General features: G+C 39.6%; 1 protein-coding gene across 1 annotated transcript in view; it reads right to left on the reverse strand.

Moving 5' to 3' along the window:
* Positions 1 to 22,774, reverse strand: part of LOC128664316 (collagen alpha-1(VII) chain-like) — a 913,939-nt gene that overhangs the window by 564,247 nt on the left and 326,918 nt on the right. The window contains exons 50-53 of the mRNA XM_053719156.1: positions 15,034 to 15,114; positions 9,284 to 9,319; positions 7,016 to 7,060; positions 5,526 to 5,597 (exon numbers count right to left, since the gene is read on the reverse strand). Coding sequence (XP_053575131.1) covers positions 5,526 to 5,597; positions 7,016 to 7,060; positions 9,284 to 9,319; positions 15,034 to 15,114 — 234 coding nt within the window. The remainder of the gene's footprint in view (positions 1 to 5,525; positions 5,598 to 7,015; positions 7,061 to 9,283; positions 9,320 to 15,033; positions 15,115 to 22,774) is intronic.

Raw genomic sequence — 22,774 nt, forward strand, 5'->3', positions numbered from 1 at the left:
TCCCGGATGGAATGTCTGACGACTCAAATAATCTGCTTCCCAGTTTTCCACACCTGGAATGTGGATCGCAGATAGGTGGCAGGAGTGATCCTCCGCCCATTGAATTATTTTGGTCACTTCTTTCATCGCCAGGGAACTCCTTGTTCCCCCCTGATGATTGATATACGCAACGGTCGTCATGTTGTCTGATTGGAACCTTATGAATCTGGCCTTTGCTAGTTGAGGCCAAGCCCTGAGAGCATTGAATATCGCTCTCAGTTCCAGAATGTTTATCGGGAGAAGAGACTCTTCCCGAGACCATAGACCCTGAGCTTTCAGGGATTCCCAGACCGCGCCCCAGCCCACTAGACTGGCGTCGGTCGTGACAATGACCCACTCTGGTCTGTGGAAGCTCATTCCCTGGGACAGATGGTCCAGGGTCAGCCACCAACGGAGTGAATCTCTGGTCTTCTGATCTACTTGAATCATTGGAGACAAGTCTGTATAGTCCCCATTCCACTGTTTGAGCATGCACAGTTGTAATGGTCTTAGATGAATTTGTGCAAAAGGAACTATGTCCATTGCTGCAACCATCAACCCTACTACTTCCATGCACTGCACTATGGAAGGACGAGGAACAGAATGAAGAACTTGACAAGTGCTTAGAAGTTTTGACTTTCTGACCTCTGTCAGAAAAATCCTCATTTCTAAGGAATCTATTATTGTTCCCAAGAAGGGAACTCTTGTCGACGGAGACAGAGAACTTTTTTCTATGTTCACCTTCCATCCGTGTGATCTGAGAAAGGCCAGAACGATGTCTGTATGAGCCTTTGCTTTTGACAGGGACGACGCTTGTATTAGAATGTCGTCCAAGTAAGGTACTACTGCAATGCCCCTCGGTCTTAGAACCGCTAGAAGGGACCCTAGTACCTTTGTGAAAATCCTTGGAGCAGTGGCTAACCCAAATGGGAGGGCCACAAACTGGTAATGCTTGTCCAGAAAAGCGAACCTTAGGAACTGATGATGTTCTTTGTGGATAGGAATATGTAGGTACGCATCCTTTAGATCCACGGTAGTCATAAATTGACTTTCCTGGATAGTGGGTAGAATCGTTCGAATGGTTTCCATCTTGAACGATGGTACCCTGAGAAATTTGTTTAGGATCTTCAAATCCAAAATTGGTCTGAAAGTTCCCTCTTTTTTGGGAACTACGAACAGATTGGAATAAAATCCCATTCCTTGTTCCTTTATTGGAACTGGGTGTATCACTCCCATCTTTAACAGGTCTTCTACACAATGTAAGAACGCCTGTCTCTTTATTTGGTTTGAGGATAAGTGAGACATGTGGAACCTTCCCCTTGGGGGTAGTTCCCTGAATTCCAGGAGATAACCCTGAGAAACTATTTCTAGCGCCCAGGGATCCTGAACATCTCTTGCCCAAGCCTGAGCAAAGAGAGAGAGTCTGCCCCCCACTAGATCCGGTCCCGGATCGGGGGCTACTCCTTCATGCTGTTTTGTTAGCAGTGGCAGGCTTCTTGGCCTGCTTACCCTTGTTCCAGCCTTGCATCGGTTTCCAGGCTGGTTTGGGTTGTGAGGCATTACCCTCTTGCTTAGAGGATGCAGAATTAGAGGCCGGTCCGTTCCTGAAATTGCGAAAGGAACGAAAATTAGACTTATTTTTGGCCTTGAAAGGCCTATCTTGTGGAAGGGCGTGGCCCTTTCCCCCAGTGATGTCTGAAATAATCTCTTTCAATTCTGGTCCAAATAGAGTTTTACCTTTGAAAGGGATGTTAAGCAATTTTGTCTTGGATGACACATCCGCTGACCAAGACTTTAGCCAAAGCGCTCTGCGCGCCACGATAGCAAACCCTGAATTTTTCGCCGCTAATCTAGCTAATTGCAAAGCGGCATCTAAAATAAAAGAGTTAGCCAACTTAAGTGTGTGAACTCTGTCCATAACCTCCTCATATGGAGTCTCTCTACTAAGCGAGTTTTCTAGTTCCTCGAACCAGAACCACGCTGCTGTAGTGACAGGAACAATGCACGAAATGGGTTGTAGAAGGTAACCTTGCTGTACAAAAATCTTTTTAAGCAAACCCTCCAATTTTTTATCCATAGGATCTTTGAAAGCACAACTATCTTCGATAGGAATAGTAGTGCATTTATTTAGAGTAGAAACTGCCCCTCGACCTTAGGGACTGTCTGCCATAAGTCCTTTCTGGGGTCGACCATAGGAAATAATTTCTTAAATATAGGGGGGGGAACAAAAGGTATGCCGGGCTTTTCCCACTCCTTATTTACTATGTCCGCCACCTGCTTGGGTATAGGAAAAGCGTCGGGTGCACCGGAACCTCTAGGAACTTGTCCATCTTGCATAATTTCTCTGGAATGACCAAGTTGTCACAATCATCCAGAGTAGATAACACCTCCTTAAGCAGTGCGCGGAGATGTTCTAATTTAAATTTAAATGTCACAACATCAGGTTCAGCTTGTTGAGAAATTTTTCCTGAATCTGAAATTTCCCCATCTGACAAAACCTCCCTCATGGCCCCTTCAGATTGGTGTGAGGGTATGACAGAACAATTATCATCAGCGCCCTCCTGCTCTTCAGTGTTTAAAACAGAGCAATCGTGCTTTCTCTGATAAGTAGGCATTTTGGATAAAATATTTGCTATGGAGTTATCCATTACAGCCGTTAATTGTTGCATGGTAATAAGCATTGGCGCACTAGATGTACTAGGAGCCTCCTGTGTGGGCAAAACTGGTGTAGACACAGTAGGAGATGATGTAGTATCATGTTTACTCCCCTCATCTGAGGAATCATCTTGGGCAATTTCATTATCTGTGGCAGTACTGTCCTTACTTTGTTTGGACGCTATGGCACAATTATCACATAAATTTAAATGGGGAGACACATTGGCTTTCATACATATAGAACATAGCTTATCCGAAGGCACAGACATGTTAAACAGGCTTAAACTTATCAACAAAGCACAAAAAACGTTTTAAAACAAAACCGTTACTGTCTCTTTAAATTTTAAACAGAAAACACTTTATTACTGAATATGTGAAAAAGTATGAATGAATTGTTCAAAAATTACCAAAATTTCACCACAGTGTCTTAAAGCATTAAGAGTATTGCACACCAAATTTCAGAACTTTAACCCTTAAAATAACGGAACCGGAGCCGTTTACAAATTTAACCCCTATACAGTCCCAGCTATAGCCTTTGCTGAGACCCAACCAAGCCCAAAGGGGAATACGATACCAATTGACACCTTCTAGAAGCTTTTCCAGCAAATTTCAGATCCTCACACATGCATCTGCATGCCCTGCTCTCAAAAAACAACTGCGCAGTAATGGCGCGAAAATGAGGCTCAGTCTACAACTAGGAAGGCCCCCTGACTGGAAAAGGTGTCTAACATAGTGCCTGCCGTTTAATAAACGTTCCCCAAGTTTATAAATGCAAATTGTCAGCATAAATATGAATAAAATGCCCAAATAAAGCAATCGATTTAGCCCATAAAAAATGTCTACCAGTTTTTTAGCCCATATTAAGCCCTTTATTCTGTTTGTTTGACTAAGAAAATGGCTTACCGGTCCCCATGAGGGGAAATGACAGCCTTCCAGCATTACATGGTCTTGTTAGAAATATGGCTAGTCATACCTTAAGCAGAAAAGTCTGCTAACTGTTTCCCCCAACTGAAGTTACTTCATCTCAACAGTCCTATGTGGAAACAGCAATCGATTTTAGTTACTGTCTGCTAAAATCATCTTCCTCTCACAAACAGAAATCTTCATCCTTTTCTGTTTCAGAGTAAATAGTACATACCAGCACTATTTTAAAATAACAAACACTTGATAGAAGAATAAAAACTACATTTAAACACCAAAAAACTCTTAACCATCTCCGTGGAGATGTTGCCTGTGCAACGGCAAAGAGAATGACTGGGGTGGGCGGAGCCTAGGAGGGACTATATGGCCAGCTTTGCTGGGACTCTTTGCCATTTCCTGTTGGGGAAGAGATATCCCACAAGTAAGGATGACGCCGTGGACCGGACACACCAATGTTGGAGAAATCCAATTTATTGACCATTAAAGGGACACTGAACCCAAATGTTTTCTTTTGTGATTCAGATAGAGCATGCAATTTTAAGCAACTTTCTAATTTACTCTTATTATCAATTTTTCTTAGGGAAGCTTAGGTTTCTTTAGGGGGGTTGGTTGTGTGGGTGGTGGGTTTTACTGTTGGGGGGTGTTTGTATTTTTTTTACAGGTAAAAGAGCTGATTTATTTAGGGCAATGCCCCGCAAAAGGCCCTTTTAAGGGCTATTGGTAGTTTAGTTTAGGCTATGGTTTTTTTATTTTTTTGGGGGGGGGGCTTTTTTTATTTTGATAGGGCTATTAGATTAGGTGTAATAAGTTTAAATATCTGATAATTTCTTTTTTTTATTTTGAGCAATTTAGTGTTTGTTTTTTTGTAATTTAGGTAATTGTATTTAATTTAGGTAATTTATTTAATTGTAGTGTAAGGTTAGGTTTTATTGTAAGGCAGGTTAGGTTTTATTTAACAGGTAAATTTGTATTTATTTTAGCTAGGTAGTTAGTAAATAGTTAATAACTATTTAGTAACTATTCTACCTAGTTAAAATAAATACAAACTTGCCTGTAAAATAAAAATAAAAACCTAAGCTAGCTACAATGTAACTATTAGTTATATTGTAGCTAGCTTAGGGTTTATTTTACAGGTAAGTATTTAGTTTTAAATAGGAATTATTAAGTTATTAATAGTAGGTTTTATTTAGATTTCTTTTAATTATATTTAAGTTAGGGGGTGTTAGGGTTAGACTTAGGTTTAGGGGTTAATAAATCTAGTATAGTGGCGGCGACATAGGGGGCTGCAGATTAGGGGTTAATAATATTTAACTAGTGTTTGTGAGGGGGGAGTGCAGCGGTTTTGGGGTTAATATGTTTATTATAGTGGCGGCGATGTCCGGAGCGGCAGATTAGGGGTTAATAAGTATAATGTAGGTGTCGGCGATGTCGGGGGTGGCAGATTAGGGGTTAATAAGTGTAAGATTAGGGGTGTTTAGACTCGGGGTTCATGTTAGGGTGTTATGTGTAAACATAAAATGTAGTTTCCCCATAGGAATCAATGGGGCTGTGTTACGGAGCTTTACGCTGCTTTTTTGCAGGTGTTAGACTTTTTTTCAGCCGGCTCTCCCCATTGATGTCTATGGGGAAATCGTGCACAAGCATGTAAAACCAGCTCACCACTGAGTTAAGCAGCGCTGGTATTGGAGTGCGGTATGGAGCTCAATTTTGCTCTACGCTCACATCTTGCCTGCTAACGCCGGGTTTATGAAAACCTGTAATACCAGCGCTGTAGGGAAGTGAGCGGTGACAATAACGTGCAAGTTAGCACCGCACCCTTTATAACGCAAAACTCGTAATCTAGCCGTATGTTTGCTGCATTCATCTTTTTATACGAGTTACAATTTGCTTAACAACAAATTCATCCAGGAGACAGATGAGGGATAACTCACATTTCTTCCTGGGGGGCCCATCTCTCCTTTAAGACCCATTTCTCCACCACGCCCAGGAAATCCTACAGAACCCTGAGAGATCATTTGGAATTATAAATAGTTACACAGCTAACATATATTTGCAATGACTTCTCCAAAATATAATCTCAAATAAACTGCAAGTTCGTTAAACAAGAGCATTTTTGTCCAACATAAAATACAAACCTAATATTGCCATACGGTTCAATCTCAAGCATAATAACAATTTGTCTTTTATATTTAAAAACTTAAAGGGACACTGAACCCAAATTTTTTCTTTCGTGATTCAGATAGAGCATGCAATTTTAAGCAATTTCTAATTTACTCCTATTATCAATTTTTCTTCATTCTCTTGCTACCTTTATTTGAAAAAGAAGGCATCTAAGCTAAGGAGCCATGGACAGCACTTGTTTATTGGTGCTGTCCAATCAGCAAGGACAACCCAGGTTGTTCACCAAAAATGGGCCGGCATCTAAACTTTCATTCTTGCTTTTCAAATAAACATACCAAGAGAATGAAGAACATTTGATAATTGGAGTAAATTAGAAAGTTGCTTAAAATTGCATGCTCTATCTGAATCACGAAATAAAAAATTTGGGTTCGGTGTCCCTTTAATATGCGCCCCTGATTCTTTAGAACTAAGTTACCAAATCAACTGTAAAGGAACATTAAACTTTTTGAGATGGTAATATAAAATGATAAATCATATATATATAAAATGATAAATCACAGATACAGTATATATATATATATATATATATATATATATATATATATATATATAAATATATATAGTATATATAAAAGTTTCATTACTTATTTTGTCCCTTTTCCTGTAATTCCTTTGTGAAATTGTGAGCTTTTCAGTTCCTGTTAGAAATGGAAGTACAGAACACTGTTATATTCCATCCATACAGCCTTTTTGGAAGCCGTGTTGCAGTCATCAGATTTGAAATGAGTGTTAAATTTCAAAAATACTTTAAAGTCACAAAGTAAAACATCAAATAATGTTTTAATAATGTGTTTTCAATATAGTATAGGGTGAATTGAATTTTCAAATGATTCTTTTTGTTTGTTTGTTTTTTGCATTTTCCTTACTTTCCCAACGTTTTTGGAATTGGGGTTGTATATAAATAGATGAATTACGTTTACAGAATAATTTTTGTCATTATTGGTTTAGTGGGACATAAACTGCATTCAAAGCCATAATGCAGTGATTTAAATTACCACATTTCTACTGGATTGGAATGCCACATAAAAGAAATTAAAAGAAACCCCACCAAATATAATTTTTTTGCATGGCAGACTCTAATGGATTTGAGCAGGGGTAAAAGTGTCCTAAATACACTGATGATATAGTAACATATTGTATTATCCCTAATGTTCTATTAGTGTGGCACTAAATAGCGGGCAGAACATTATTCCCACATCCCATTTTGCACATTCCGCAGCATAAGGTAGTGTATTATTACCCTTTCTCCTTTCTGTCCAGGCTCACCAGGTTTTCCTGCTACTCCCTAATTATTAAAAAAAAATAAAAATGATAAATTATAGTGGCAAATCAGATAAAAATACAACCTTACCAAATCCTTTAATCAGAAACAATATACACCGGGTTTTTTGTTATTTTTTTAATTATTTAAAGGGACACTAAACCCAAATTTTTTCTTTAACGATTCAGATAGAGCATGCAATTTTAAGCTACTTTCTAATTTACTCCTATTTTCAATTTTTCTTCATTCTCTTGCTATCTTTATTTAAAAAGCCGGAATGTAAAGTAAAGGAGCCGGACCATTTTTGGTTCACAACCCCAGAATAAACGGCAAAACCCCAGACGTGGACCCGTTGCTCAGTGTGCCTAGAGGTATATGGCTGCACCTCACTGACGAGGCCCACACTAGGCCGAAACGTACGTCTGGGGTTTTGCCGTTTCTCTCGTTCAGAGAGGGATTGCCTGGTATTTCGGGGCTGGACTGGACTGTTAAGCCAGGATCAGACTGATATGCTACAGGAAAGTTCTTCTCTGTGAAAGGCACATATTGAGCAAAAAGAGGCTGCTTCTAGGGTGGTAACTAGCCATAGAACAAGCTATTATGCTATTGTTCGTTCCCAGGTTGAGCGCTTCTCTCTTTTTATTTATGCAAATTATGACACTTAGGGAAGTCTCCCTAAGAGTAATGCGGGAATCCAGACGTGGACCCGTTGCTCAGTGTGCCTAGAGGGATATGGCTGCACCCCACTGACGAGGCCCACAATAGGCTGAAACGTACGTCTGGGGTTTTGCCGTTTCTCTCGTTCAGAGAGGGATTGCCTGGTATTTCGGGGCTGGACTGCACTGTTAAGTCAGGATCAGACTGATATGCTTCAGGAAAGTTCTTCTCTGTGAAAGGCACACATTGAGCAAAAAGAGGCTGCTTCTATGGTGGTAACTAGCCATAGAGCAAGCTATTATGCTATTGTTCGTTCCCAGGTTGAGCGCTTCTCTCTTTTTATTTATACCAATAAGCAATCCATGGTGCTGAATCTAAAATGGGCCGGTTCCTAAGTTTTAAATTCCTGCTTTTTAAATAAAGATAGCAAGAGAATGAAGAAAAATTGATAATAGGCGTAAATTAGAAAGTTGCTTAAAATTGCATGCTCTATCTGAATCATTAAAGAAAAAAAATTGGGTTTAGTATCCCTTTAAGTAAGTATCTAACAAGACTAAATTATAAAACATTTTAATTTTTATATTAACAATGTGTTCATCAGAGACTTGTAGTCTTAGAGATAACAGTGCTGTTTCCATGACCAATCAATTTTATTTTTCTTAGCATAGTGTCTAGAGGAACTTAAATAGTCACTATTGTGTCATCTGCCATGTAAAACCTAGAGGGTCATCTTATTCCTCATTTGAAAGAGTAGCCTCTTCTCTTTTACATTAAAGATTTCATTTTTTTGTCAAAAAGAGACACAGTTGCCTTTTAAAATTCTAAATTTGATGTAAATGGGGGGGGGGGGAAATTGCACTTTTTAATTGACCACATACTATCTAGAAGGTCAAGTGGCCTCATTTAAAAGAGGAGATATACCTATTTTGCGTAAGTGGGCTTATGGGTTGTACAGAGCTATGTTGGGCTCTAAATGCAGTTACTTAAAGGGACATGACACCCACATTTTTTCTTTCATGATTTAGAAAGAGAATGCATTTTTAAACATCTTTCTAATTGACTTCTATTATCTAATTTGTTTTATTCTCTTCATATTCTTTGCTGAAAAGCATATCTAGATATGCTCAGTAGCTGCTGATTGGCTGCTGTACATAGAAGCCTCATGTGGTTGGCTCACCCATGTGCATTGCTTTTTCTTCAAATAAGGATATCTAAAAAATGAAGCAAAATAAATAATAGAAGTAAATTGTAATGCTGTTTAAATTTGTATGTTCTATCTGAATCATGAAAGAAAGATTTTGGGTTTAGTGGCCCTTTAAGTTCTCCTTTAATTACTACTTTAAACCTGCTATTTTCACACTGACCACACAGACAGTGCAAATGTAATTTTTTACAATGATTGGTCACATTCTCAAGATATGAGTTATGTGATGGTTTATGGACTATCCAGAGAATCAAAATATAAATATGTACCAATGCCATGGGGCATTTGTACCCCTTTTGCTAACCCCTTTGGATGCCAAGCTTAAAGCATAATAATGTTACCCTGCAAGTAGAGACACTTACAACTGTCATATTATTGGATCTTACCTCCATGCCTGGCTCCCCCTTCACACCTGGTTCACCCTACAAGGGAGAAAAAAAATGCAGTTTTCATATATAAATTACTTGATTTATACTAGACAAGAAATCATATTCTTAAAGTTATGCTGACATTTAAAAAAAAAATCTATTGCTTCATTTAGACAAAAAGGGTCAGATTACAAGTGGAGCGCTATCATTTGCGTGCAATGAGCAGGACAATGGTGGACTGCAAGAGGAGTACAAAGGTGGACTAAGTGATAAGGGCTGAGGTGGACGACATGAGGAGTGCAAAGGTAAACTGTGTGAGGAGTCCAAAAAAGTGGACTGCTTGAGGACAGCAGAGGTGGACTGTGTGAAAACTGTAGAGGTGGCTTACATGACAAGTTCAAAAGGAGATTGCATGAGGGGTGCAAATGTGGACTACGTCGTGAGGACTTTGAAGTGGACTACATGAGAATTGCAAAGGTGGACTGCATGAGGACAGCAGAGGTGGATGTCATGAGGACTGCAGAGGTGGACTGCCGAGGTGGATTGCATGAGGACTGCCGAGTAAGAGCACATTATGAATGCATAGAAGAAATACCTAAGGATTACAGATATGTAGTGTATGTGAACTGCATAGAAGTGCTTGGAAATTTGAAAAGCTAGAAGCTTTAAGTAATCTAGGTTGAGGCTACATAGGAATAGTAGAAGGAATGGTGTCAATTTTGTTATAATACAGTCTGTAGGGGAAGATGGGTTATGTAGATGAAGAGTTGAGATGTGCACTGTACAACACTGTAAATATATCTAGTGAAGAGTGCAAATAGGTACGGCAATATTGCATGGGTCTTATTTAAGTGAAAGATCAAGAGGTATAGATGCAATTTGTGAGTTTGTATTATTAGTGTGGATATATTATCTGAAAGTGAGAGTCATTAATCTTTGTTTAAAGGTGATATATTGGTGTATAGCATACATGCACATGGCAACTGTAGAATGATCGTCCCTGAGCACTAAAGGAAGAGTACTGGGGCTGGAGGGCAAGCGTGCATAGGGACTGTCAGAAGTGAATAACTTGGGCTGTAGGGCAAGTGTGCATGAGGCATGTTGGAAGAGCGCATAGGGTCTGTAGATGGAGAGAAACTGGGGCTGCAGGGTGAGTGTGCATGAGGCATGTTAGAAGAGTGCATAGGGTCTGTAGATGGAGAGAAACTGGGGCTGCAGGGTGAGTGTGCATGAGGCATGTTAGAAGAGTGCATAGGGTCTGTAGATGGAGAGTAACTGGGGCTGCAGGCCAAGTGTGCATGAGGCATGTTAGAAGAGTGCATAGGGTCTGTAGATGGAGAGTAACTGGGGCTGCAGGCCAAATGTGCATGAGACAAACTATTTGTTACTAAGGCACTACTAGCTTGTGATGCAAGAATATCGTTTCTTATACGATTAGTCAGCTAACTCATGTGCTGTAATCAATAAATAAAAGATAAAGGGTGCTGTGTACTGGAATAAAGGCTAAAAGAATCAGTAAACAACTGATATTGGTGTACACTTGAATAGCACTCACATTCCTGCTCATAAATTAATGAGATAGATACGTTTCAGACATTGGGATGGAGTCTGGAGCACAAAAATTAAAATATAACTTTTAATTAAAAAAAATTAAAATAATGTATTTACAAAAGGACACACATATAAAATCAACGTTAGTATCATATCGGTTTATATACTCTGTAAATAGCCTCCCGTGGGGTTACCTTCTGGTTAGAAATTAAAGAACTCTGTATACTCTAGTTATATCGGCTTAAGTGAATGTCAATAGTAGATATTGGTTTAGCCAATAAAATAGAGGTCCAAAATTAATATGGTGTACTTTGATTGTTTGATTTAGGCACGTTGCTGGGCTATTAACATTATAGTAACCTTCAAGGCATTAGAGGTATAGGCCGGTAAATTTACTCCCACTTAATTACAATCCTCAGTAATTTTGCTCTAATATCCTTTATTCAAGGTGTGTTAAGGGACTTAAATCTAGTAATAAGTTGACTATACAACATTTTGTGGATGACAACGATGTTAGGCGCATGATATAAGTGCCTTATTTAACTCAGTGCAATATAGATATATTGTGTCATCGCTAACCATAGCGGGTAGCTGTGGTTATATGACAGGTGACCACTAAATATTGTGGATACTTGTAAACAGGTATAGGCCGGCAATCCTCCAGTTTTGAATAATATTATTAGGTGCCTGATGATTACCAAACACCAGTGACACCTCAATATAACTTTATTTGGCCAAACAGGTATAGGCCGGTAACGCTACACATACAATAATATTGTTATAGAAATTATAACAATTATATTGCATTGACCACATAAATAAGAAAGCTGGCAACAAGCTGCATGTATACCTTTTGTGTCCTTTGATATATACTACATATATAACTGACGCAATCTGTGTTCTTAAAGTCCAGTAATAAAATAAATAAGGATAATTTTCAGCCAAAAATCTTATTACTTAATCCAAGATAAAACAATCAAAGTACACCAGTACACCACCATGATCTTTATTTAACCCATTCAGCTGAGATATTACCAGCCATATTCATTTTGGACCTCTATTTTATTGGCTAAACCAATATCTACTATTGACTTTCACTTAAAGGGACATAATACTCATATGCTAAATCACTTGAAACTGATGCAGTATAACTGTAAAAAGCTGACAGGAAAATATCACCTGAGCATCTCTATGTAAAAAAGGAAGATATTTTACCTCACAATCTCCTCAGCTCAGCAGAGTAAGTTCTGTGTAAAAAGTTATACTTCACCTGCTCCCAGCTGCAGGTAAAAATTAAAAAAAATGAAGAAATGAACAGCAGCCAATCAGCACCAGCAGTGCTGAGGTCATGAACTTTTACTGTGATCTCATGAGATTTGACTTAACTCTCATGAGATTTCATAGTAAGCTTCCTTTACCTGATTGGTGAAATAATATGAGAGTTCACGAGGCTCATCCTTTCAGCTGTCCCAGGACATACACACTAAAATGCTGCTTAGAAATCCTTTACAATGGGAGGTGGCTACTGAGGAACTTTTGAGGTAAAATATCTTTCTTTTTTACATAGAGATGTTCAGGAGATATTTTCTAGTCAGCTTTTTACAGCTATGCTGCATCACTTTCAAGTGTTTAAACATTTGGGTATTATGGCCCTTTAATCCGATATAACTAGAGTATACAGAGTTCTTTAATTTCTAACCAGAAGGTAACCCCACGGGAGGCTATTTACAGAGTATATAAATCGATATGATACTAACGTTGATTTTATATGTGTGTCCTTTTGTAAATACATTATTTTAATTTTTTTGATTAAAAGTTATATTTTAAATTTTGTGCTCCAGACTCCATCCCAATGTCTGAAACGTATGTATCTCATTAATTTATGAGCAGAAATGTGAGTGCTATTCAAGTGTACACCAATATCAGTTGTTTACTGATTCTTTTAGCAAATGTGCATGAGGCATGTTGGAAGAATGCATAGGGTCTGTAGATGGAGAGTAACTGGGGCTGCAGAACAAGAGCAAATGAGGCATGTTGGGAGAGTGCATAGGATCTGTAGATGGAGAGTAACTGGGGCTGCAGGGTGAGTGAATGAAGCATGTTGGGAGAGTGCATAGGGACTGTAGATGGAGAGTAACTAGGGCTGCAGGGTGAGTGTGCATGAGGCATGTTGGGAGAGTGCATAGGGACTGTAAAGGGAAAGTAACTGGGGCTGCAGGGCAAGTGTAAATGACACATTTTGGGAGAGAGTGCATAGGGACTGTAGGAATTAAGTAACTGGGGCTGAAGGTCGAGTGCGCATGAAGCTTGTTCGGAGTGAGGGCATAGGGATTGTAGATGGAGAGTAACTGGGGCTGCAGGGTGAGTGTGTATGAGGCATGTTGCAAGAGTGCATAGAGACTGTATATAGAGAGTAACTAGGGCTACAGAGCAAGTGTGCATGAAGCATGTTGGGAGTGCATAGGGACTGTAGGAAGTGAGTAACTGGGGCTGCAGGTCGAGGGTGCATGAAGCAGGTTGGGAGAGAGTGCATAGGGACTGTAGTTGGAGAGTAACTGGGGCTGCAGGGCAAGTGTGTATGAGGCATGTTGGAAGAGTGAATAGAGACTGTAGATGGAGAGTAACTAGGGCTGCAGGGCAAGGGTGCATGAATCATGTTGGGAGAGAGTGAATAGGGATTGTGGGAAGTGAGTAACTGGGGCTGCAGGTCGAGTGTGCATGAAGCATGTTCGGAGAGAGGCCATAGGGATTGTAGAAATTGAGTAACTGGGGCTGCAGGGTGAGTGTGCATGAGGCATGTTTGGAGGGAGTGCATAGGGACTGTAGATGGAGAGTAACTGGGACTGCGGGGTAAATGTGCATGAGGCATGTTGGGAGAGAGTGCATAGCGACTGTAGGAAGAAAGTAACTGAGGCTGCAGGGCAAGTGTGCATGAGGCATGTTGGGAGAGAGTACATAGTGACTGTAGGAAGAAAGTAACTGGGGCTGCAGGGCAAGTGTGCACAAGGCATTTTTGGAGAGAGTGTATAGGGACGGAAAATGGAGCTGCAGGGTGAGTGTACGTGAGGCATGTTGGGAGAGAGTGCATAGGGATCGTAGGAAGAGAGTAACTGGAGCTGCAGGGTGAGTGTGCGTGAGGCATGTTGGGAGAGTGTATAGGGACTGTAGGAAGAGAGTAACTGGGGCTGCAGGATGAGTGTGATTGAGGCATGTTGGGAGAGAGTGCATAGGGACCGTAGGAAGAGAGTAACTGGAGCTGCAGGGTGAGTGTGCGTGAGGCATGTTGGGAGAGAGTGCATAGGGACTGTAGGAAGAGAGCAACTGGAGCTGCAGGATGATTGTGCCTGAGGCATGTTGGGAGAGAGTGCATAGGGACCGTAGGAAGAGAGTAACTGGAGCTGCAGGGTGAGTGTGTGTGAGGCATGTTGGGAGAGTGTATAGGGACTGTAGGAAGAGAGCAACTGGAGCTGCAGGATGAGTGTGCCTGAGGCATATTGGGAGAGAGTGCATATGGACTGTAGGAAGAGAGTAATTGGAGCTGCAGGGTGAGTGTGCTTGAGGCATGTTGGGAGAGAGTGCATAGGGACCGTAGGAAGAGAGTAACTGGAGCTGCAGGGTGAGTGTGCATGAGGCATGTTGGGAGAGAGTGCATAGGGACCGTAGGAAGAGAGTAACTGGAGCTGCAGGGTTAGTGTGCGTGAGGCATGTTGGGAGAGTGTATAGGGACTGTAGGAAGAGAGCAACTGGAGCTGCAGGATGATTGTGCCTGAGGCATGTTGGGAGAGAGTGCATAGGGACTGTAGGAAGAGAGTAACTGGGGCTGCAGGGCACGTGTGCATGAGGTATGTTGGGAGAGTGTAAGAAAGAGCTTGTTTTTTTTTTGCACATGCTCAAAATATGTCCATATAAAAGGACTGTGCACAATTTGATTGTGGAAGTAAATTCAGAAGTCTTTTTAATTGTATGCTCTATCTGAATCATGAAGCTTTAATTCTGACTTTTATGTCCCTTTAAGGCAACCCTGCTCTCCCTTTATACTGCCCCTGTCAAATGCTGCCTGGGTCACATGATATGACTGGGACCTATTAGAGAGTCGGCCCTGGCAGTAGCTCCTCTTATGATTCTGTGATCACTACTGAAATCATCTTTAGAACAAAACATTATTATAGAAAGAAATGATCGTCCTTAAGTAACTCTACCTTCTGCGTTCTACTTACATCTTTACCTCTTAGTCCAGGAAGTCCCACGCTCCCAGTAAGCCCAAGACCTCCCTTGTCTCCTTTGCTCCCAGGATCACCCTATAAAAAGGCAGAAAACAATCACTCCATCCAGATGAATCTGTAATTGATCAAGCAATACCATGTTACTCTATGCACCCTTCACTAAAGCTCATGGGGCCTATTTAGCAAATGTCTGTCCGACATGATCCGATCAGGTCCGATCAGGTCCGACAGACATCGCTGAATGCGGAGAGCAATACGCTCTCCACATTCAGTATTGCACCAGCAGCTCTTGTGAAATGCTGGTGCAATGCCGCCCCCTGCAGATTCTCGGCCAATCAGCTGCTAGCAGGGGGTGTCAATCAACACTATCATATTCGATCGGGTTGATTTCCCGCGATTTCTGTCCGCCTCCTCAGAGCAGGCAGACAGGTTATGGAGCAGCGGTCTTTAGACCGCTGCTTCATAACTGTTGTTTCTGGCGAGTCTGAAGGCTCGCCAGAAACACGGCCCTTCAAGCTCCATACGTAGCTTGATAAATGGGCCCCATAATTCCATAGTTTAGTCATTGGGCTCCCTAGAATAACAAATGGATTTGGTGAGACTGAAGAAGTTGTTAGTGAATCTACCCCACTGTGTTCTATGCGGTACATTCTCAGACTGCTGAGTAATCATCCTCTTAAAGGTATAAGAAACCCAAGATTCTTCCTTCATGATTTAGATTTTACACAACTTTCTAATTTACTTCTATTACCAATCTTTCTTTGTTCTCTTGGTATATTTTGTTAAAAAGCAGGGATGTAAGCTTAGGAGTCTGCACATTTCTGGAGCACTATGTGGCAGCAGTTTTGCAAGAATTGTATCAATTTGCAAGAGCACTAGAGGGCAGCACTAGTTCCTGACATGTAGAGCGCCAGATGCTACCTAGGTATCTGTTCAACACAGACTATCATGGGAACAAAGCAAATTTGATAATAGAAGTAAATTGGAAACAATTTTTAAAATGGTTTGCTCTGTCTGAATCACATTTTTTGGGTTTTCATATCCCTTTAAAATATGATACAAAAGCAGAGTAATCAGCATTCTTAAAATGGTACAATGCAGAGTAATCAGCATTCTTAAAATGATACAAAGCAGAGTAATCAGCATACTTAAAATGATACAAAGCATAGTAATCAGCATTCTTAAAATGATACAATGCAGAGTAATCAGCATACTTAAAATGATACAATGCAGAGTAATCAGCATACTTAAAATGATACAATGCAGAGTAATCAGCATACTTAAAATGATACAATGCAGAGTAATCAGCATACTTAAAATGATACAATGCAGAGTAATCAGCATACTTAAAATGATACAATGCAGAGTAATCAGCATACTTAAAATGGTACAATGCAGAGTAATCAGCATTCTTACAATGATACAAAGCAGAGTAATCAGCATTCTTAAAATGATACAAAGCATAGTAATCAGCATTCTTAAAATGGTACAATGCAGAGTAATCAGCATTCTTAAAATTATACAAAGCAGAGTAATCAGCATTCTTAAAATGGTACAATGCAGAGTAATCAGCATTCTTAAAATTATACAAAGCAGAGTAATCAGCATTCTTACAATGATACAATGTAGAGTAATCAGCATTCTTAAAATGGTACAATGCAGAGTAATCAGCATTCTTAAAATGGTACAATGCAGAGTAATCAGCATTCTTAAAATGGTACAATGCAGAGTAATCAGCATTCTTAAAATTATACAAAGCATAGTAATCAGCATTCTTAAAATGATACAAAGCAGAGTAATCAGCATTCTTAAAATTATACAAAGCAGAGTAATCAGCATTCTTAAAATTATACAAAGCATAGTAATCAGCATTCTTAAAATGGTACAATGCAGAGTAATCAGCATTCTTAAAATTATACAAAGCAGAGTAATCAGCATTCTTAAAATGATACAAAGCAGAGTAATCAGCATTCTTAAAATTATACAAAGCAGAGTAATCAGCATTCTTAAAATGATACAAAGCAGAGTAATCAGCATTCTTACAATGATACAATGTAGAGTAATCAGCATTCTTACAATGATACAAAGCAGAGTAATAAGCATTCTTAAAATGATACAATGTAGAGTAATCAGCATTCTTACAATGATACAAAGCAGAGTAATAAGCATTCTTACAATGATACAAAGCAGAGTAATCAGCATTCTTAAAATGATACAAAGCAGAGTAATCAGAATTCTAAAAATAATACAATGCAGAGTAATCAGAATTCTAAAAATGATACAAAGCAGAGTAATCAGCATTCTTAAAATGATACAAAGCAGAGTAATCAGCATTCTTAAAATTTTACAAAGCAGAGTAATCAGAATTCTAAAAATGATACAAAGAAGAATAATAAGCATTCTTAAAATTATACAAAGCAGAGTAATCAGAATTCTAAAAATGATACAAAGCAGAGTAATAAGCATTCTTACAATGATACAAAGCAGAGTAATAAGCATTCTTAAAATGATACAAAGCAGAGTAATCAGAATTCTAAAAATGATACAATGCAGAGTAATCAGCATTCTTAAAATGATACAAAGCAGAGTAATCAGCATTCTTAAAATTTTACAAAGCAGAGTAATCAGAATTCTAAAAATGATACAAAGCAGAGTAATCAGCATTCTAAAAATGATACAAAGCAGAGTAATCAGCATTCTTAAAATTATACAAAGCAGAGTAATCAGAATTCTAAAAATGATACAAAGCAGAGTAATCAGCATTCTTAAAATTATACAAAGCAGAGTAATCAGCATTCTTAAAATTATACAAAGCAGAGAAATCAGCATTCTTAAAATGATACAGCACAGAGTAATCCGCATTCTTAAAATTATACAAAGCAGAGTAATCAGAATTCTAAAAATGATACAAAGCAGAGTAATCAGCATTCTTAAAATTATACAAAGCAGAGTAATCAGAATTCTAAAAATGATACAAAGCAGAGTAATAAGCATTCTTAAAATTATACAAAGCAGAGAAATCAGCATTCTTAAAATTATACAAAGCAGAGAAATCAGCATTCTTAAAATGATACAGCACAGAGTAATCCGCATTCTTAAAATTATACAAAGCAGAGTAATCAGCATTCTTAAAATGATACAACGCAGAGTAATCGGCATTCTTAAAATGATACAGCACAGAGTAATCAGCATTCTTAAAATTGTACAAAGCAGAGTAATCAGCATTCTTAAAAAGATACAACGCAGAGTAATGAGCATTCTTAAAATTTTACAAAGCAGAGTAATCAGCATTCTTAAAATTTTACAAAGCAGAATAATCAGCATTCTAAAAATGATGCAAAGAAAAGTAATCAACTGTTAAAATTATGAAAAAGAGTAATAAGCGTTCTTTAAATGATGTAAAGCAGAGTAATCAACATTCTTAAAAGTATACAAAAAAGAGTAATCAGTGCTCTTAAAATGAGGCAAAGGAGAGCCAAAATTCCACTAAAATAATAAAAATTATATATAATAAAAAAATACTCTGCTCTTCAGGGATGTATACAACATGCACTAAACTTTCTCACCTCAGTTCCTCTCCTCCTTTTGTCATCCCCTGAACCCTCTTACAATGTTATTCTACAGGCCAGATGTTTTGTAGAACACGTTTAAGAGGGCTACAACACTGCAACTGTTGGCAGTGCCCTCTACACATTTGTCTTCTATAAATGTTACTTTTTATATTATTCCTATGTTTATAGCGCTGCTGAATCTGTTGGCGCTAGTGATGTCGCAAACCTAAAAATTTGGGTTCGCGAACAGCGAACACAAACTTCCTCAAATGTTCGCGAACGGGCAAACCGGGCGAACCGCCATAGATTTCAATAGGCAGGCAAATTTTAAAACCCACAGGGACTCTTTCTGGCCACAATAGTGATGGAAAAGTTGTTTCAAGGGGACTAACACCTGGACTGTGGCATGCCGGAGGGGGATCCATGGAAAAACTCCCATGGAAAATTACATAGTTGATGCAGAGTCTGGTTTTAATCCATAAAGGGCATAAATCACCTAACATTCCTAAATTGTTTGGAATAACGTGCTTTAAAACATCAGGTATGATGTTGTATCGATCAGGTAGTGTAAGGGTTACGCCCGCTTCACAGTGCGCAGTGTAGGTGATATACCTGCCCTGACCATGCTTTGCAGACCAGGTATCAGTGGTCAGATGGATCCTTGCCCCAACACTGTGTACCAGACATGCCATTATAGCAGACTTATATGGCTTTGGCGTTGCTTTTTGGTAATTAGAAGGCTGCTAAATGCCACTGCGCACCACACGTGTTTTATGCCCAGCAGTGAAGGGGTTAATTAGGGAGCATGTAGGCAGCTTGTAGAGTTAATTTTAGCTTAAGTGTAGTGTAGTAGACAACCCAAAGTATTGATCTAGGCCCATTTTGGTATATTTAATGCCACCATTTCACCGCCAAATGCGATCAAATAAAAAAAAATTGTTCACTTTTTCACAAACTTTAGGTTTCTCACAGAAATTATTTACAAACAACTTATGCAATTATGGCATAAATGGTTGTAAATGCTTCTCTGGGATCCCCTTTGTTCAGAAATAGCAGACTTATATGGCTTTGGCGTTGCTTTTTGGTAATTAGAAGGCTGCTAATTGCCACTGCGCACCACACGTGTTTTATGCCCAGCAGTGAAGGGGTTAATTAGGGAGGATGTAGGCAGCTTGTAGAGTTAATTTTAGCTTAAGTGTAGTGTAGTAGACAACCCAAAGTATTGATCTAGGCCCATTTTGGTATATTTAATGCCACCATTTCACCGCCAAAGGCGATCAAATTTAAAAAAAACTTAAATTTTTTCGCAATTTTAGGTTTCTCACTGAAATTATTTACAAACAGCTTGTGCAATTATGGCACAAATGGCTGTAAATGCTTCTCTGGGATCCCCTTTGTTCAGAAATAGCAGACATATATGACTTTGGCGTTGCTTTCTGGTAATTAGAAGGCCGCTAAATGCTGCTGCGCATCACACGTGTATTATGGCTAGCAGTGAAGGGGTTAATTAGGTAGTTTGTAGGGAGCTTGCAGGGTTAATTTTAGCTTTAGTGTAGAGATCAGACTCCCACCTGACACATCAGAACCCCTGATCCCTCCCAAACAGCTCCCTTCCCTCCCCCACCCCACAATTGTCCCCGCCATCTTAAGTACTGGCAGAAAGTCTGCCAGTACTAAAATAAAAGGTTTTTCATTTTTTTAAAAAATTTTTTTAGCATATTTACATATGCTGTGGTGTAGTATCCCCCCTTAGCCCCCAACCTCCCTGATCCCCCCCCAAAACAGCTCTCTAACCCTCCCCATCTGCCTTATTGGCGGCCATCTTGGGTACTGGCAGCTGTCTGCTATTATTTCACAGTCAAAAAAGTGTTGTTTTTTTTAAATGTACACTACTGTTACACCAGATATGAGTGGTGGAACTGGGCAAGTGAGCACAGTATACGCTGTGAGCCTGACACACACGCTGGCAGGCAGGCAACTGCAATTAGATTACACAGGAAAAAAAAAAAAAAAGCAGACTGATGTTCTAGCCCTAAAAAGGGCTTTTTGGGGTGCTGTCCTTACAGCAGAGATCAGATGAGTCCTTCAGGACTGCAGTGGACACTGAAAACACTAGCCTAGCTATCGATTTCCCTATTAAATCAGCAGCAGCTACACTGTCCCTCCTCTCACTAAGAATGCAGCTTCCAAATTAATCTAAAATGGATGCTGTCCAGGAGGTGGGAGGGTCTGGGAGGGAGGGTCTGCTGCTGATTGGCTGTAATGTGTCTTCTGACTGAGGTACAGGGTCAAAGTTTACTCAATGATGACGAATATGGGGCAGATCGAACATCGCATATGTTCGCCCACCGAGGCGAACGCGAACATGCTATGTTCGCCGGGAACTATTCGCCGGCGAACTATTCGTGACATCACTACGCTCTACAAATAACTGATAATAATAATACAATTTTTTTTTTTTACTATATTTTAACATACTTCTGACTATGGCCTCTATTTATCAAGCCGTCAACCGCAAATACGCTGGAATTCCGCAGCGTATTTGTGGCGAGGCTGATTCGCCATATTTATCAAGCCCTACAGACCGACAAAAGTAGAATCTAGTGACGTAACATACGATCCACCGGACTCAGTCCGACACAGATCGATGGCTACGTCACTACAGATGTTCCGAACGCAAGTTCGGCACAATCTGACTACTTTTGGTAGTTATCAAAGAACAACCAGGTATGCTCGCCACTATTCCGGCCCAGCGTACCTGGTTTTCAATCCGCCGCCCTGGAGGCGGATCCCATAGGAATCAATGGGAGTCTGACAGCAGCGAGAGCTCATGTTCGCTGCTGCCCGATATCCCATTGATTCCTATGGGAACGTCTACACCTAACACCCTAACATGTACCCCGAGTCTAAACACCCCTAATCTGCCCCCCCTACACCGCCGCTACCTACTTTATACTTATTAACCCCTAAACAGCCGCCCCGACACCGCCGCCACCTACATTATACGTATTAACCCCTAAACTGCCGCTCCCGGACCCCGCCGCAACTATAATACATTTATTAACCCCTAAACCGCTGCTCCCGGACCCCGCCGCCACCTACATTATACCTATTAACCCCTAATCTGCCGCCCCCTATACTGCCGCCACCTACATAAAGTTATTAACCCCTATCCTGCCGATCCCAGACCCCGCCGCAAATAAAATAATTGTTTAACCCCTAAACCGCTGCTCCCGAACCTGCCGCCACCTACATTACATTTATTAAGCCCTATCCTGCCCCCACTACCCTGCCGCCACTATATTAAATGAATTAACCCCTAAACCTAAGTCTAACCCTAACCCTAACACCCCCCTAACTTAAATATTATTTAAATTAATCTAAATAAATATTCCTATAATTAAATAAATTAATCCTATTTAAAACTAAATACCTATAAAATAAACCCTAAGATAGCTACAATATAACTAATAGTTATATTGTATCTAGTTTAGGGCTTATTTTTATTTCACAGGCAACTTTGTATTTATTTTAACTAGGTACAATAGTTATTAAATAGTTATTAACTATTTACTAAGTACCTAGCTAAAATAAATACAAAAGTACCTGTAAAATAAAACCTAACCTAAGTTACAATTACACCTAACACTATACTATCATTAAATTAATTAAATACAATTACTTACAATTAAATTAAAATAACTAAAATTAACTAAAGTACAAAAAAAAACCCTCTAAATTACAGAAAATAAAAAAAATTACAAGAAGTTTAAACTAATTACAACTAATTTAAGCCCCCTAATAAAATAAAAAAGCCCCCCAAAATAATAAAATTCCCTACCCTAAACTAAATTACAAATAGCCCTTAAAAGTGCATTTTGCGGGACATTGCCCCAAAGTAATCAGCTCTTTTACCTGTAAAAAAAAGAAATACACCCCCCAACATTAAAACCCACCACCCACACACCCAACCTAACTCTAAAACCCACCCAAACCCCCTTTAAAAAAACCTAACACTAGCCCATTGAAGATCACCCTACCTTGAGTCGTCTTCACCCAGCCGGGCCTAAGTCCTCAACGAATCCGGGTGAAGTGGTCCTCCAGATGGGCAGAAGTCTTCATCCAATCCGGGCAGAAGAGGTCCTCCAGATGGGAAGAAATCTTCATCCAAGCGGCATCTTCTA

This window comes from Bombina bombina, chromosome 6 (assembly GCF_027579735.1).
Source record: "Bombina bombina isolate aBomBom1 chromosome 6, aBomBom1.pri, whole genome shotgun sequence".
NCBI lineage: Eukaryota > Metazoa > Chordata > Amphibia > Anura > Bombinatoridae > Bombina > Bombina bombina.